General features: G+C 37.2%; 1 protein-coding gene across 1 annotated transcript in view; it reads right to left on the bottom strand.

Moving 5' to 3' along the window:
* igf1rb (insulin-like growth factor 1b receptor) overlaps positions 1 to 17,141 on the bottom strand; it is a 114,785-nt gene that overhangs the window by 2,059 nt on the left and 95,585 nt on the right. The window contains exons 11-20 of the mRNA XM_016284904.1: positions 12,280 to 12,560; positions 12,054 to 12,187; positions 11,539 to 11,704; positions 10,896 to 10,995; positions 10,597 to 10,667; positions 10,279 to 10,508; positions 10,045 to 10,152; positions 9,436 to 9,595; positions 8,338 to 8,467; positions 4,391 to 4,525 (exon numbers count right to left, since the gene is read on the bottom strand). Coding sequence (XP_016140390.1) covers positions 4,391 to 4,525; positions 8,338 to 8,467; positions 9,436 to 9,595; positions 10,045 to 10,152; positions 10,279 to 10,508; positions 10,597 to 10,667; positions 10,896 to 10,995; positions 11,539 to 11,704; positions 12,054 to 12,187; positions 12,280 to 12,560 — 1,515 coding nt within the window. The remainder of the gene's footprint in view (positions 1 to 4,390; positions 4,526 to 8,337; positions 8,468 to 9,435; positions 9,596 to 10,044; positions 10,153 to 10,278; positions 10,509 to 10,596; positions 10,668 to 10,895; positions 10,996 to 11,538; positions 11,705 to 12,053; positions 12,188 to 12,279; positions 12,561 to 17,141) is intronic.

The raw sequence follows: 17,141 nt of genomic DNA, 5'->3' as shown, positions 1-17,141 counted from the left end.
AATCCGTAACATAAACATGCATGCTATCAGCGGTTACATCCTAAACACAGCTGCAGTGAGCTCAGGGTGAATGCTGGGACCTCTTTACTGCACAGTAAACACACAACTGTGATTAAATCACACTGCAGAGCTGGAGAGAGTTGTAAAGGAGGCCCGAGACCGCCGGTGAAGGGGAACTGCCACAGTTACAGAGGGGGGAAAAAATAAAAGCGTACGATCTCGCTGACACTCGAGCATTCCAGTTCACCATTTTAATTATACACAAACAGGCTAAGAATACCAGAGGAGTCTGCTGAAATAAATACTGGGATGCTTGTGCCAGCTCACACACTAGTCGAGTAACACACACCATTAGTCTTACAAACACCAGCACCGGCTACACACCCAAACACAGCTAGCTCAAACATCAGCTGACAGTTACAAATACCCCAGCACCACATACACAAACATTCACACCAGCAAATCCAAGTGCGGTATTTTTGCCGTCTCACACACACACACACACACACACACACTGGGGCTTTTGGCTCTCCAGCTGTGAGACCGAGAGACTGGACTTACTGCCCTCTGAGCCTCCCGCTTGTTTTTCCTGTATGGCACTAGATGAAGTTTCCATTGATGGGGAGGTGAGAAATGCAAAATGCACGTGAGAAGTTCTTAGAAATTTCATTCATGTTGATTTCATACATTTTGGAATTTTATATATATATACAGCTGCAGCGATAGGCATTTTCTGGGTTTCTTCTGCGAGGCGTATTTTGAGTTTCAGCGCGAGAGCGTCCCCTGGCCTTTGGATAGAGATTTACTGCTGATCACAGAACCGTGCTTTACTGAAAGATACGCAGGACAATCGCAGCTTCTGTCGAATCGCAATCTCGATTCCATTTCGATTTGTCGTGCAGCCCTAGTCTCTGGACAGTTACACAAAGCAGACTTTTTGCTTTCTTTTTTTACTTTTCATATTTTTATAATTCAACTCATACCATTTAAAAGAATATGAAAACATGAAGAAAAAATTATTTGTATGAATCTAAATAATAACTTGGAATAGCATTAATATTAGCAACAATCCTGTGCCTGCTTTACTGAAAGATACGCAGGACAATCGCAGCTTCTGTCGAATCGCAATCTCGATTCCATTTCGATTTGTCGTGCAGCCCTAGTCTCTGGACAGTTACACAAAGCAGACTTTTTGCTTTCTTTTTTTACTTTTCATATTTTTATAATTCAACTCCATTTAAAAGAATATGAAAACATGAAGAAAAAATTATTTGTATGAATCTAAATAATAACTTGGAATAGCATTAATATTAGCAACAATCCTGTGCTGATATGTCATATAAAGGCACTGGAAGGTTTTCACAGTGATCCTGCTTTTGGTTTCTTTTTTTATTGCCAGAGCATAAATAAACAAAACAGCTGGTCGTGTTGTGTGTGAAATATCAGCTAGGCCTTTCATTTGTCAACAGTCAATATTTTACTTCCGTGTGAAATAGGACATTAGTAACTATAACTAGAAATAACTAGAAAAATGTAGGGCAGGACTTGAGTTTATACATCAGGAATAGATTATATATTAGAAATTAGTCAAGTGGAAGGAAGCGAGGAATTGAAAAATGAATTATTAGTGATGTCAAACGAAAAAAGAAAAGTATTTTAAAGGCAAAGCAGGTTCTTTTATTTTGATAAAAAGTTGCAAGTAAAGACCAAATCCTTTTCTAGTAGGAGGCTGTGGCTTTTGCCTTTTTTGGCTAAAAAATATCACATGCATGTGCAATATGTCTCAAAGTGTGAAAGCCTTTGTTCTAATTGGTAAGCTGGACATAATTTCCAATTTTATTTGAATAGCTGAACTTCCGTTAGAGGTTGAATTTGGGTGACCGCTAGCATTGTTAGTCTCAGCAGTCATGCACTGGCTCATTAAAACACAAGACAGAAGCAGCGGCAGTAATAAAGCAGCATGTACCAGCCCAAAACCCTCCTCCACTCCTGCTCTGGCTGCCTTAAAGACCACTTCATCCTTCCCGGCACTTCTCAAAAAAAACGTGTTAAAAGGTGCCAAATGTTGACTAACCACAACAAAGACCCTAAACCAGACAGCCTTGAGATGAAAATAAGGCACAGGCCAACGCAAACCATTGTAGACTTCCAGTCAATGGACAGTGGACTGAGAAAATGCAAACTACCATTTGTTCTGAAACAAAACATCATTGTTTCACCAATAAGTAAAGAGAAAAATGCTTCCTTTTTTTAATGTTTTTTATGAAAAATAAAAAAAGTGAATATATATATATATATATATACACTTAATTATACATATGAAGCCATACGAGATATATATACATACATGAATATATAAAATTCTAAATATATAGAGAATGAAAAAGTACATTATATATGTATATATTATAATATATTTATATAGAGAGATTTTTTTTTATGGAAAAATATTAAAAGTTTGAAGAAAATTATATATTTTATTTTAGTTATTTTTATTTATTTATTTATTTAGCTATATGGACCTAATTTTCTGTTTTATCCAATTAAACTGAAAAGTGATACACTGTCATTTAATAGATTAAAAACAAGCTGTGGCTGACAAAAATAAATAAATAAATAATGGTTTACATGTACAGTTAATAAGTAAAGCTAAATGGTAATGTAAGCTACCTCTGACCTCCAAAACTCGTTTTCCATTCTTTGTCAAGTCAAGTCACCTTTATACAATACAGATTGTGTCAAAGCAGCTTTACAGTGTTAAACAGAAAAAAACGTGTGCTGATAATGCAAAAGGTCAATAGAAAACAGTTTATCAAATAAAGTCAGTTCATTGTTGATTCAGTGACGTCATCATCCAGCTCAGTCTTTGTACCCGTTTCTTCTTATGTTATATTATTAAAAATGTGGAATCCCTGTAGTGCGTTGAGTGCTCGTATGTCACTACCAGTTCTCACATTTCAGATAAAATACGGACTTGAAGCCAGACGCAACCTAACTCAAACCGTGCCAAAGAAAACGCAGAGCTTGGAGACTCTCACAGATAAACAAATTGTACTTCAATTTAGAGCCCAGCACCCACAGGGAGAGAGTTAGACTTGGTAGCTTTAAAATCCAAAACAAATAATGGCCGAAGTCAAAAACTTTTCGGTAAATACTATTAATTCTCAAGCTAATCCAGATTTTTCATGTCTATTTTTGTTTTCAGTTTTTTGACATTACCGCCTGAATCATACAGTAGGTGGCAGACTTTCTACTTTTTAAAAGACACAGTCCACCCAAAAATGAAAATTCTGTCATCATTTATTCACCATCATGTCCTTCCAAACCTAACATGAATATTCATATTAAGAACTTTCAAAATAGCCACATCAAGATGTTGCACCAGGTTTGACGTCAATGAAACCAATCTTGGACAGATGGCAAGAAAAAGTGACATTGAATTTTGGTCTGTTCCTCACATTAAAGGGGTCCTTCTTTTACAAAGTCTTGATTTTGTTTTGGAGGTGTACTAGAACAGGCCGCACATACTAAGTTGTTCGAAAAACACATTCTTTTTAACATATTTTACATAATTACAACACCTCTCTCCTCAGTCTGGCATGAACGGCTCGAATAGTTCCTGTATCAAATGAAGGCCCACCTTCTGAAATACGAAATGTGCTGTGATTGGTTAGCTGGGCCAGTGTGTGTTGTGATTGGTTAGCTGGGCCAGCGTGTGCTGTGATTGGTTAGCTGGGCCAGCGTGTGCTGTGATTGGTTAGCTGGGCCAGTGTGTGTTGTGATTGGCAGCACTTGGTGCCTGGTCGGGAAATGTCACGCCCCTTACCATAGCCGCCTGTGAGTTTATATTGCACCAAAGTCAAATCAATTTGAGTGTGATTTAAACCCGGATGATTGTAACCACTCTAAGTTCGTCTGCCTTTGGAAAGCTAGCGTGTCTCCGACATAGTGATAACACTCGTTGCCTTCTCTAGTGCAACTCAACCAGGTCTCGTCCCATTCGTCGATATTTGTGATATCACAAATCTCAGAAAATATGCGTTGTAGTCCAAACGAGTCATTCGTTGTAGTTTTTGAAATGTGATTTCTGTTAAATAAAATATCTCCATTTGAATTGGACTTTGAGCTTTGTAACTTTGCAGATCTTTTTTATGCTCAAACATCAACTTACAGACTAGCTAAAGTTGAAAAAGTGAAAAAGCATAATAGGACCCCTTTAAAGTATCACAAATCTTCAAAATACTTTTTTCTCAAAAGACCATTTTTATGATGTTTTTGTGTCCTTTTCGGAGCTTGACCGCCCTGGATGGAAAACAAAAGCTTGGAAACTTTTCAAAATATTGCACTTGGAACAACAAAGTGAGTGAGAGATGTGAATGAGATGACTTACAGCATGTCAGGGCAGTTGTCTGGTTTGTCTAACAGTCCTCCCTCCATGACAAACCGCAGTACCTGCTCATTGGACATGCCCTGATAGGGTTGCTCGGCCAGGGTGGCGATTTCCCACAACACCACCCCAAAGGACCTGTAAGAGAACAGATGAGAAAAGTTTGAATAGATCGACATTGATAGTGACCAAAGTGTCTACAAGATGCTGACTTTCTGTTTCAATTCTGAGTGAGTTCCGTTGAAAGCTCCCCGCTCGTAAAAGAACTGCTCCCTGAAGATGTTTTTTTCAAGATATATCAATATTTTCACAGACAATGTGAGTGATGTGTGTTTTAATTACCTAAAACTCTCAAATGGGAGCAAGTTGTCATTATAATGAGTCAGCCGCTCAGACAAATTATATAATATAACGTGGTCTGTTGATAATAAAGCTATTAAGCACATAACAGAAATAACTTCAATCGTGCCTGAATCAAGTAATGCTTTTCCTTTCGGGTCTTATTCGTATAATTTTTCTGCAGATAAGTGTTGTACATCTAAATTAGATACAAAAGAGCTTCAAAGGCAGCCAAAAATAATCACAGGCTCTGTTCCAAAACCTAATGAGCTGCTTTGTGCTCTATTAATGCCTACATAGATTTAAAAATGCTTTACATTAGGCAGCAGCTCAGTGTTATGCACTGGACATTTCTCAACTGATTTTATAAAACACAAGTATTTGATAAAATTATATATTTAATTGCACTGAACTATTTGCATCAGTACTTTACAGTGATGAATGAAATTTTCTTTTGTAATCCACGCTGCGCAATTCACCACATTGAATTTACTTTCTCATTGAGCTCGTCAATATGCATTCTGGGATTCCCTTTTACACAAAGCATAGATGCGACATGCTAAACACGAAAAGCATTTGCAATATGACATTATAATGTTGCTAGCTAACGACTATATTTTTAGTCCACTCAAATATTGAGTGAGGCTATGTGGACTTTTTTTATTCATACTTAATATTTAATATGCATTTACAGTAATACAATTTCCTTTAAAAAAACATCCGTACATGCTCCAAACCACTTATCCTATGTAGGGTTGAGGGGATAACCCTACATACAACAGAATGACAACAAGAACAAAACACAAAAATCACAAAACAAAACAAAACACTAAACAGAACAAAACACAAAAATCACAAAACAAAACAGAACAAAACACAAAAATCACAAAACAAAACACTAAACAGAACAAAACATAAAAATCACAAAACAAAACACTAAACAGAACAAAACCAAAAACACAAAAATCACAAAACAAAACACTAAACAGAACAAAACACAAAAATCACAAAACAAAACAGAACAAAACACAAAAATCACAAAACAAAACACTAAACAGAACAAAACATATTATATAATATGTGATGTATCATTAATTTATGAATATTATTTTCTGGTTTGAAAAACAAAAAAAAAAAAAACAAAAAAAACACAAAACAAAACACTAAACAGAACAAAACCAAAAACACAAAAATCACAAAACAAAACACTAAACAGAACAAAACCAAAAACACAAAAATCACAAAACAAAACACTAAACTAAAACAGAACTAGTGGTCGACCGATATTGTTTTTTTGACAGCCGATGCCGATATCTTGGAAAGCAGAGTGGCCGATGGCCGATATATAGCCGATATAATTGTATTTATTTTAATTAATATTTAAGAAATTTGAAATCATTTGAAAATGGATTCAAAAATAATTTTGTAAAATAAACATACTTACAGTATACTTTAGATGACAAAGTATTTTCCACAAATAAATACATATTTTTTATAATTTTATAATTAAAAAGTAAGTAAACTGTAACCAAAAGAGCACTCAGTATTCTGGGAAGGTGTATTGGGAATCATATTTTTTCAAATAAAGCCAAGGTGACACTCATAACACACATCAAATATACATGCAACTGCACACAATGAAAATGACAGGAATATGACAGTGGGCAAGTGCTGCATAATTTGAAATCACGAATTTATGTTTAAAGCATTCAATTTGCACGGACTGAAAGTCACACAGAGAACACACGATCATGCAGGTCACATGCACACGTCACAGGATCTCACAACTGGATTCGACTAATTTTGCAAGGTTTGTGAAATTAAATTTTCATTAGCCATTCAAAGATTTGTTTAAATGATGTAAATGAGTATTTGCTGAGTGCTGACGGCAAACGAGAAAGTATTATTTTTGCCTTTCTATTACTAATAATATAAAAGCAATCGTTATAATACTTTTGTATATATTTTAATTCCTTTGTTTAACAGTTCTATCGGATTATTAGACAGACTTCTATCCGTATTAGACAGAACTGAACGATGCCAGTGAACAGGGAGAATGTGAGCACTATGTGCTCATGCGCTGCCGCACTCAGCGCCGTCAAAATAAAAGAACGAACGCATCGGCCGATGCCGATATTTGAAAAAATGCCAAATATCGGTCGACCACTCAACAGAACAAAGCACAAAAATCACAAAACAAGCTAAACAAAAAAAAATTAAACAACTTTTTTTTATTGTGCTAAATAAATCAAAATAAAACAATATTATTTTATTGTGCCCATTGCAATGCATGTGCATGAAAGAACGATGACTGCATCACATTGCTAAATAAGGTATATAATTTTTTAAAAAGTATATAAAAAGGTACATCATTTTAAACCGAGCCTGAATGTAGGTCAATATGTACCTATTCTATTATACTGTATGCCTCTTGATTCCAACCTAACATGCAACGGCAACTATAAGTAAGCCTAAGCCTAACTATAAGTAAGTTTTGACCTCTGTTTGTCTGACAAATAGAAAACAGAAGAATGTTCAGGAAATCTGTCTGAAATTATTCATTATTTTGAAATTATTATTTTGCACTTCCATTTGGTGGCACAAAAATTGCACACTTAGACTTTAAGAAACAGCCATGATATTCTGATTCTGATCTTAACCGCCATTGAATACATTTTTTTACAATAAATTTGTAATTATTGGCGAAACACTACTCCTATGTCTGACCCTTGTGTAAAGTTTACCAGACATTCCTTATTATCAAGGCCTGACGGTGACCCTGGACAGACATGAAAGGTTAACTGTTAGGGCAGACTTCTCCAGACACCTGGAAGGAAACTTGAGCGCATTGTAATTAAATGCAATCCTCTTCCTGAACAGGGAGTGCTTGATTCTGATCCTTAACAAAAGATTTAAGCGCAAACCTCCCAGCGAGCCCAAACAGCTACTTATCACGATACGGGAAGACGAATCGACTAAAGATTCCTTGAGACTCTGGAATGCCGCTCATATCAGCCGCAGATGTTGCCGTTTCCGGAAAAGCATGGTCTAGACTCCCCAAGGCTTTCTTTGAAAGTTCAAATGAGACTAGCATGAGGGCCGATGAGGCTTGATTGCCAGCTTCGTTTGAAATATATGGAAAGATGTTTCTCCTCATTGCTTACTGCATTAACGTATGCACCATGTAATGGAAAATGTGTGTTGAGCGATGCGAGTGTGGTTTTCATTTCTCGATCAACTAGCGGAGGAACTAAAGTGGTCACTGGGGCGGTCTTTGCAGATGTCGCTCTACAGCTACAAAGTCTAGACCAGGGGTGCCCAACCCTGCTCCTGGCGATCGACTGTCCTGCAAAGTTCAGCTCCAACCCTAAACAAACACACCTGAAGCAACTAATTAGGGTCTTCAGGATCACTTAAAAATTAAAGGCAGGTGTCTTTGATTAGAGTTGGAGCTAAACTTTGCAGGACAGTCGATCGCCAGGAGCAGGGTTGGGCACCCCTGGTCTAGACTGATGTACCCTGATATACTGTTCACTATACGTCTCCGTTAATATCGCTGTGTTTTAACATCTTGCACACACTGATTCTCTATAGAACACATGAAAGCTTACCAGACATCAGACATGGTGGTGAAAACTCCATCTTTGAGAGACTCTGGAGACATCCAGCGCACAGGCAGCAGTCCCTTGCCTCCTTTTCTGTAGTAATCAGTCTCATAAATGTCCCGTGTCATGCCAAAATCTACAGATTTGAGGATAAATGAGGTGAAATTACTAAAGGTCTATAGTTTTACTTGAGATTTAGCCAAACAAAACGAAGAACATATACTGCATTTTCAGCAATTTATTACTTGTTCATTATGGAATAAAAATTGGGGATGCGCAGATACTAAAACACACTAAAAAGTCAAAGTGAATATAGGCATATTCTTCTGAAATGTTTGCCATAATTTACTACAAACCCTTTAATTTATTGCTACAGTACACAATGGTTAAAACAATACAAATCTTAAAGTCGCAATGCAGCAACAGAGATTTTCTTCCAGGAGCTTGCAGTCGATTGCAATAGCAATCAATAGAAGCGGAAGAAGCAGAAAAATTATTGGAGAAGTCTGGCATACATCACCATAGACAAGTGTATTGTTTCACCAGAAGATCCAGTTATGCCATTTTGATTAAAAATTGCAATGTGAAAGAAATGTAAATCACGAAACACATGCATGTATTAATCGCTTACAATCAGATTAATGACATGCACTTACAAAGAGATTTCCATGTCATGCTAACTTTAAAATGATGAAAACTATTAGATATACATTTTTTCTATTAATATTATTATTATACATACAAATTGGACAATAACTAATAGTGTTGCACATTCCTTAATTTTATGAAAATGTGCAATAGTGCAAAATATCAAAAGGTGTTAAATCTGAGGTGCAATTTGTCAATGCAATATTTTTTACATTTAATAATTATCAATACTTACTGTGAATTGTTACCAATTGATGATAATTTACTTCTAAAATAGGCTAAAACCCTCTCTGAGAAACGGTCTCAAAATTGATTGTTTAAAGTTGTTTAAAATTATATACCTGAAAAAAATAGATTAACTAAAAGTTGGATGACTAGTCCCTATTTTAAAGCATTTCACACGTGAAACACAAGTCAACAAAAGTGAATACATTTCCCCCCCATTTCATCACATACCACCAATTTTGACAGTGAAATCCTCTGCCACCATGCAATTCCTTGCTGCCAAGTCTCTGTGAACAAATTTGTTGGCGTTGAGGTAAGCCATGCCGTCCGCGATCTCTCCTGCCATCTGAATCATCTTCTTCAATGGCGGCAAAGGCAAGCTGGAGATGTTCTGAGGATGCAAGAGGAAGAGGAGAACGATACTACAGCTCTACTTCAAAACCCAGTGAGTCTTGTGCATTTCATGTTGAAGCTTTGCTTCACGCAAATGGAAATCAGTTTGGAGCAGAGTTAGAACATTTAAAATCAGTCACTTACAAGGTTGCATTTTTCATTTAGGATACAGACTATGCAGTACACATCATCACATCACACTAGGTATAGTTTATAGCTTAGAAACTGTGTATCAGAACTGCCCATTTAAGACAGAAAATAGCAGTGAAAGCAAGCGCAGATGATTAATTCTGATTAATGGAAATTACTCAATTATGCATCAAAATTCTACTACACAGGTGGCAATTCTTAACTTGTTGGAATTTAGAATAGCCGTTACAAATTCAGTCTGATTAGCCAAACATTTGATCAATGACGTGAAGATGTAGCGTGTATGCCTGTATTCACCTCAGCGGATCGAAGTGAGCGCAAGTAACTCTTCAGATCTCCTCGTGTCATCAGCTCCATGATCACCAGGGTGGGCTGACCCTGAGAAACTACACCCAGCAGACGCACCTAAACCAATCACAAAGGACATCAGAGGAACCCAACAGCTAAAAGTCAACATTATTAAACCATTTACACCAATACTGCCACTATTTAAAGCATCAGGTAAGATCTGTCATGCATTCTCTGACTAACCACATGGTGACAGTTGAACTCCTTCATCACAGAAGCTTCATTGAGGAACTCGATGCGTTCGTGCAAGCTGGCCGACTCGTTGACCGTTTTAATGGCCACCCTGGTTTCTGGCTCATCTTTGACGACACCTTTGGCGATGCCCTCATACACCATACCAAAGGATCCTTGTCCAAGCTCTCGGCACATTGTGATTTTCTCTCGCTCCACTTCCCATTCATCCGGCACATACACTGTAAACAAAGTACAAGAGTTACAAATCTACTGCACAGTCACAAACATGGTAAGTCAAGTCGATCTTGCCCTTGACTGAATACTCACTTTCTGCTGCGCTGAAGTACTCCGGGTTAACAGACGCATAAAGGACTCCGTTTCCAAGCCTGTCGCTGTTTCTGTGGATTCCAGATAGAACTTGTTCATCAAAAACAGCACTAAGATGTTTAATGGAGAACCGAAAACAGCACAAAGATATTTAATAGAGAAAAAGCATGAAGCATTTCAAGATAAGTCCCTGTTTTTTTTTTTAAATACAGTATCTGGTGATTTTGTCTAGAGAGGCCTATGCTGTTAAAATTAATTATGAAAATATGTATGGAGTGTAGATGTGTTAAAACTGGTACCGTCTCTTGTTCAGATAGGTGAAAGCCACTCCAGCGACGATGACAAAAATCAGGAAAATCGGGATGATCATGAAGTACAGGTAGTGCTCATAACCCGATTCTTGAGCGTACAAGAAGAGAAAGTTTGAAATGCAATGATTAAACGAATTACTATCTAAATTTTCATATTTTGAAAGTTGAAAGGGATGAAATTCATAGTAAACTTACGTTCAACCTGATTCACATAGAAAGCTATCGGTTCTGTCCATGACCCGTTTCCAGCGAGAGACGTAGCCCGTACACAGGCAGAATAGTTCCCAGCTCCCAAGTTGGAGAGTTTCACCCCTTTGTGCTCCCTGTAGTATTGACGGGACACACACTCGTGCTTCTCAGGCTGTTGTAGAAAAAGAAATACAGACACATACTGGTCAATGTAATTTTATGGTAAAATGTCAGCAATGTGGTATAACTTCCCTAAGATTGTAATGAAGAAAAAAAGCCTGTTGCATAAAAAAAAATAGACATTTTTTTTTATTTTTTAAAGAAAGCATTATTAAAAAATATTTAAATAATAAATAATTAATACATAAAGGTTGGTTTTATTATTAAATGTTTAAAAAAAGTTTGTTTTAAAATATTATTGAAATATTCATAGTAAACTTACGTTCAACCTGATTCACATAGAAAGCTATCGGTTCTGTCCATGACCCGTTTCCAGCGAGAGACGTAGCCCGTACACAGGCAGAATAGTTCCCAGCTCCCAAGTTGGAGAGTTTCACCCCTTTGTGCTCCCTGTAGTATTGACGGGACACACACTCGTGCTTCTCAGGCTGTTGTAGAAAAAGAAATACAGACACATACTGGTCAATGTAATTTTATGGTAAAATGTCAGCAATGTGGTATAACTTCCCTAAGATTGTAATGAAGAAAAAAAGCCTGTTGCATAAAAAAAAATTGATTTTTTTTTTTATTTTTTAAAGAAAGCATTATTAAAAAATATTTAAATAATAAATAATTAATACATAAAGGTTGGTTTTATTATTAAATGTTTAAAAAAAGTTTGTTTTAAAATATTATTGAAATTCTTTTTTTTTTCTCTCTCTCGAAAATTTTGTTTGAAATTTTTATAAAACACTTTATTATGACACTGATTGAGTGATCAAAATACAACACAGTCACCTCTGTTCCAAGACGATACTGTATCTCATACAGCAGGATCAGGCCGTTGGGTTTTTGCGGTTCAGGCCACTTCAGGAACACTGAACCCTCCAGACCTTCCCAGGTCACAGGACCAGGAATGTCATCTGCTCGGTCTACAAGAAAATGAAGAAACCAGAAGATTTGTGACTGACGTTTTTGAATACAGTGCTTCACCTTCGATCCCATGTAGATGTCCTGCTCTTACCTGCCGCTTTGGTGCGGGAAAAGATAAATGCGCCTGCGCTGCAGTGCCAACCCTCTTTGTTGCAGGCGTGCACGTCGATGCGGTATACAGTGAAGGGCTGCAGGCCACCGATGTCAGCGCTACGCTCCTTCACCTTCTTCTCTATAAAGGGAAATTCTTGTCTAGGCGGCTCATCATCTGAGAAGTTTCCCTCCGTCAGGTTCCAGTTTCCCGCCAACAGAGTGTGGATAGATGTAGCATTGGCCACGCCAAACAGATCCCGCCGTCGCCTGTCGGGAGGTCTGGAACGAAAGAGATGAGATATACCGGAGTAACACTATAGGCTCAAATTCTGGTTGTGCAGAAACTGAAACTGGCTTTTTAAAAAACATTTACAGGAATGTTCATTTAAAAAACATATTAAAATAAAATAATAAAATTAAAATTGTATTATTTAAATAATAATAATATAGTAATGTTTCAGTATCAGCACTATTGACCTCTGATAATACTGAACATTTTGACATGTGCCCTAGTTTGTAAAATTGGCTTTTTTTGTAATGGAAGTTGAATGTATCAGTTAATAATAATAATAATAATAATTATTATTATTAATAATTTTTGTAGTTATAATTTTGAAACTGTGTCTGTTTTAACATCAATCCCAGTGCAATTCATTTCACCATAGACTTCCATTGTAAATGCATTAATATGCATGTACAGTTTGCAAACTGGAAAAAAAAAAAAAAAATTTTTTTATTATTATTAATCTGCCTACATTGTATAAAACAAGCATTTTCCTTTCTAAAAACAGATACACTAGAAAGAGCAGAGGAAAGAAAACACAAAGTTAACTTATACACAGTAAAAAGTGCATATTTACAGCGCCCTCCGTAAGTATTGGAACAGTAATGACAAAATTGCTTTGTCTGCTGTGGAGTCAAGACATCTGCAAATATGATTAAAAGATGAATACGAGACAAAACTACAGAATGTCACATTTTTATTATTGGGTGATTCAACAAATAGATGTTTTACCAACTAAGAAGATCAGCACTTTTAGAGTTTCAGTCCCTAATCTGATGTGAGCATCAGTATGGGGACAATTGAACTTAAAGCAAATCTAACAGTTTAAAAGCTAATATTTTGTTTCATCCATTGAAATGCTTTCCCCAGCCTTTATTACAGCCATTTTCAACCGTTGCTTGTTTTGGGGAGTTTCTGCCTTTAGTCTCCTCTTCAGCTGGTGAATTTCATGTTCAGTCAAGATTTAAATCTGGAGACTGACTTGGGTAATCTAAGACCTTCCAATTCTTTGCCCTGATAAACTCCTTGACTGAACTAGCAGGGTGTTTTGGGTCATTGTCCTGTTGCAATATGAAGCACTTTCTGATGAGTCTTGTGGCATTTTCTGGAACATTGGTAGCCAAGATGTTTTTGTACACTTCTGCATTCATTCTGCTATCACCATTGTTCATTAAGACATCAAGAAATTTGAGAGAGCCTGTTCCAAAGGCAGCCATGCATCCATGACACCACCTCCGCCATGCTTCATAGACGAGGTTGTATGCTTAGGGTCATTTGCAGTTCCTTTCTTTTTCTCCACACTTTTGCTTTCCCATCACTTAGATAATAGATAACCTTCATCTCATCTGTCCACGAAACTCTGTTCCAAAACTCTACTGGCTCACCTTTGTGTTTTTTTGCAAACTCTAATCTTGCCTTTCTATTTTTGGTGCTGATCAGAGGTTTGCATCTTGCTGTGCAGCCTCTGTAATTCTGCTGTCGAAGTCTCCTGCGGACAGTAGATTGTGAGTTAATCACCCCAGCTTTCTGGAGGTTGTTGGTGATATTACAGACACTCATTTTATGGTTCTTTTTCACAGCTTTTATGATTTGTCTGTCATCAACGGCTGTTGTTTTTCTCAGCCGACCAGGTCGTTGTTGGGTCCTGTAGTTGCCGGTGGTTTCTTTCTTTTTCAGGACATTTCAAACTGTTGATTTCTTCATGCCTATTGTTTTTGACATAGCTCTACTGTAATTGAGTTCCTCTTTTCTTTTAGCATCCAAATTGCTTGCTTGTCTCTCAAAGTCAGCTCCCTCGTCTTCATCCTGGTTTGTGCGTGTCATCATCAAATGCAAGACTCAGAATGCAGAAGCAATGGATATAACTTTTAATATCGGAACAATTAATGCAAAAGGACACAGCTGATCACTTAGAAAGACCCGTGAGTCAATTGTCCCAATACTGATGCTCACATCAGATTAGGGACTGAAACTCTAAAAGTGCTGATCTTCTTAGTTGGTAAAACATCTATTTGTTGAATCACCCAATAATAAAAATGTGACATTCTGTAGTTTTGTCTCATATTCATCTTTTAGTCATATCTGCAGATGTCTTGACTCCACAGCAGACAAAGCAATTTTGTCATTACTGTTCCAATACTTACGGAGGGAACTGTATACGTATTCATCACTTAAAATCAATATTGGTTGGCACCATTTTTCAGGATCTCTTCTTATTTTATACATGTCTTTTCCGGTCAAATGTATGACAACTTTAGTTTTAAATGCAGTTTATTTTCTGTGCTAATCGACAGCAGTTCAGACACATGAAGGTAGCCTTTTTTCTTAATATTGGGGAGACCATTTTTAACCCCATTTGTGAATGTGTGGGGTAACAACCACATGTCTGGTCTCCCATGAGAGCAAGTTACTCTCGTCCTTGACAAAGCAATCACGGATACTGTCCTCAGACGATCTGACAATGACTCCATCCCCCTGAATCCTTACACACACACACACACACACACACACACACACACACACAGCTGGTCTCCATTCCTCGGCCTGCTAACACTCACACGCTGGAGCATTTTGTCCCTCAACTCCCTACAAGCTGCAAGTCCTTCCTCTGCCTGCTAGAAACACACATCCTACCACCACAGATGGGTTGAGTTTGCCTGAGAGCATGTGGCCAGAGAGACGCGATATGAAGCTATACATCCCTCTGTATATGACTGGATATGCTGACCCAAACACAGTCTTGTCTAATCGCTGGCTAAGTTTAGAATGGAATACAAACCTATTGCATAATACAGTACAGTTGAACTTTTTTCAAGAAATCGATATTTTTATATACATTATTTTTATTCAGCAAGGATGCATTAAATATACCAAAAGCAACAGTAAAGACTTTTGTGTAACAAATGATATCCATTTCAAATAAACGCCATTCTTTTGAAATACATTAATACATTAAAGAATCCTGATAAAAAAATGAATCACTGTTTCCCAAAAAATATTCAGCAGCACAACTGTGCAAATCAGCATATTAAAATGATTTCTGAAAATCCAGCTTTGCATCGAAGGAATACATTGCATTTTAAAATATATAAAAAAAGAAAACAATTTTAATTGTACTGTATTTTTATTACATTTTATTTTCAACACTCATAAGAACAGCATCCCTTTTTAATAGATTTTTTGGTAGTTTACAATGGTAGTGTTGGACATTATTGAAAACGAATATTATGGGGACAGTGGTTATAATAATAATAATAATAATAATAATAGTAATAATATTTAAAAAATCAAATAAAAGAAGCCACGCACAAATATGGTATTCTATAGTCTCTAAATGTGGCTATGGTCTACAGTATTTAATTATTTCTTTTTCAAATCCACACACTTAGAAAAATCCACATGATTTGAAGTATCAAATGAAATCCCTAAACCTAAATGATTACCAAACACCTTTTTAGTAAGTACCACTAAAAACAGCACAAGTCATATGCTAGCAAGCCATCCTGGACATTTCCATTCTCTAAACCAGTGACTTTCCCTCTTCTTATCTGTCCCTTCTGTTCCCACATCCCTTATTCATTCTCTCTCAATCTTCTTTCTGTGGCTCCCTCCGTGCAGAGCGGCATTCATTGATCTGTGTGCTCTCTGGCTGGAGGGGAACTTCCCTTTATTTCATCGGTATTCCAGATGGCATTACTGTGCATTTCCTGGCAGCCGAGCAGTTTGAGGGGGAACGGCAACTGAATGGATATGATTTCCTCTCCTTCTCGTTCCCCTTTCCTCCCACTCTCTCCAAATCCTGAACTTCGAGGGAACTCGAGGCACTTCCCTCAATATCTCGGTTTTCAATAAAAACAGGTTGTGCTGGCCCGGGTACAGACATACTTCTCAGCTGCCTGACATAGTTCTGGCCCCGCAATGACAAACACGCAGAGGAAAAAAATGGACCAGACACAGCAGGATAATCTAGTCCCAAATAACGCAGGCCAGGGTGGAGAATCGATGGCATTTTCATGTCCTGCATCGCCTGAATCTTGAATTCACAGATGCATTGATTTCAATACAAGCCTGCTCAGGTATACAGCGATTTTGGCGCTCTCTGTGGGACACATGCTCCGCCCTGCCCAATGATGGATGATAATAGGATACAGATGTCGCTCCTCATTTTAGCAGAGAACACTTAATGTGTTACACCTTTGAGATCAGAGAGAAAATGTGGCTTACGTAGTCATTTACATCTCCTGTGCTATTTGGATCCAGACCCAAGACCACACGATTACTAACACCAGGGGCGGAGGGAAACAATTACTGAGGGAACGCTGAAAATGTTCCAAAACAACCTCTCGGACAAGAAACGAAAGAGCCATTACAAATGCTAACATCCAGAGACATCAAGAGTCCCTTTCAATCTTCATCTCTGAGATCATGAAAGGTTAACATGGATTTATTGATAACTGAAGCTTTTAATTTGAAGTTTAATGGATGTTTTGTACTGGCTGATGCATCAAAACATGAATGGGAATGAGGTCACATGTACGAGACTTCAACTCTGACACTCATTTTGAAGTTGTTGCCAA

Source organism: Sinocyclocheilus grahami, unplaced genomic scaffold, assembly GCF_001515645.1.
Source record: "Sinocyclocheilus grahami isolate Dianchi unplaced genomic scaffold, SAMN03320097.WGS_v1.1 scaffold190.1, whole genome shotgun sequence".
In the NCBI taxonomy this organism is placed as follows: domain Eukaryota; kingdom Metazoa; phylum Chordata; class Actinopteri; order Cypriniformes; family Cyprinidae; genus Sinocyclocheilus; species Sinocyclocheilus grahami.
The sequence above is the reverse complement of the archived record's forward strand: the minus strand, read 5'-3'. Positions and strand labels throughout refer to the sequence as shown.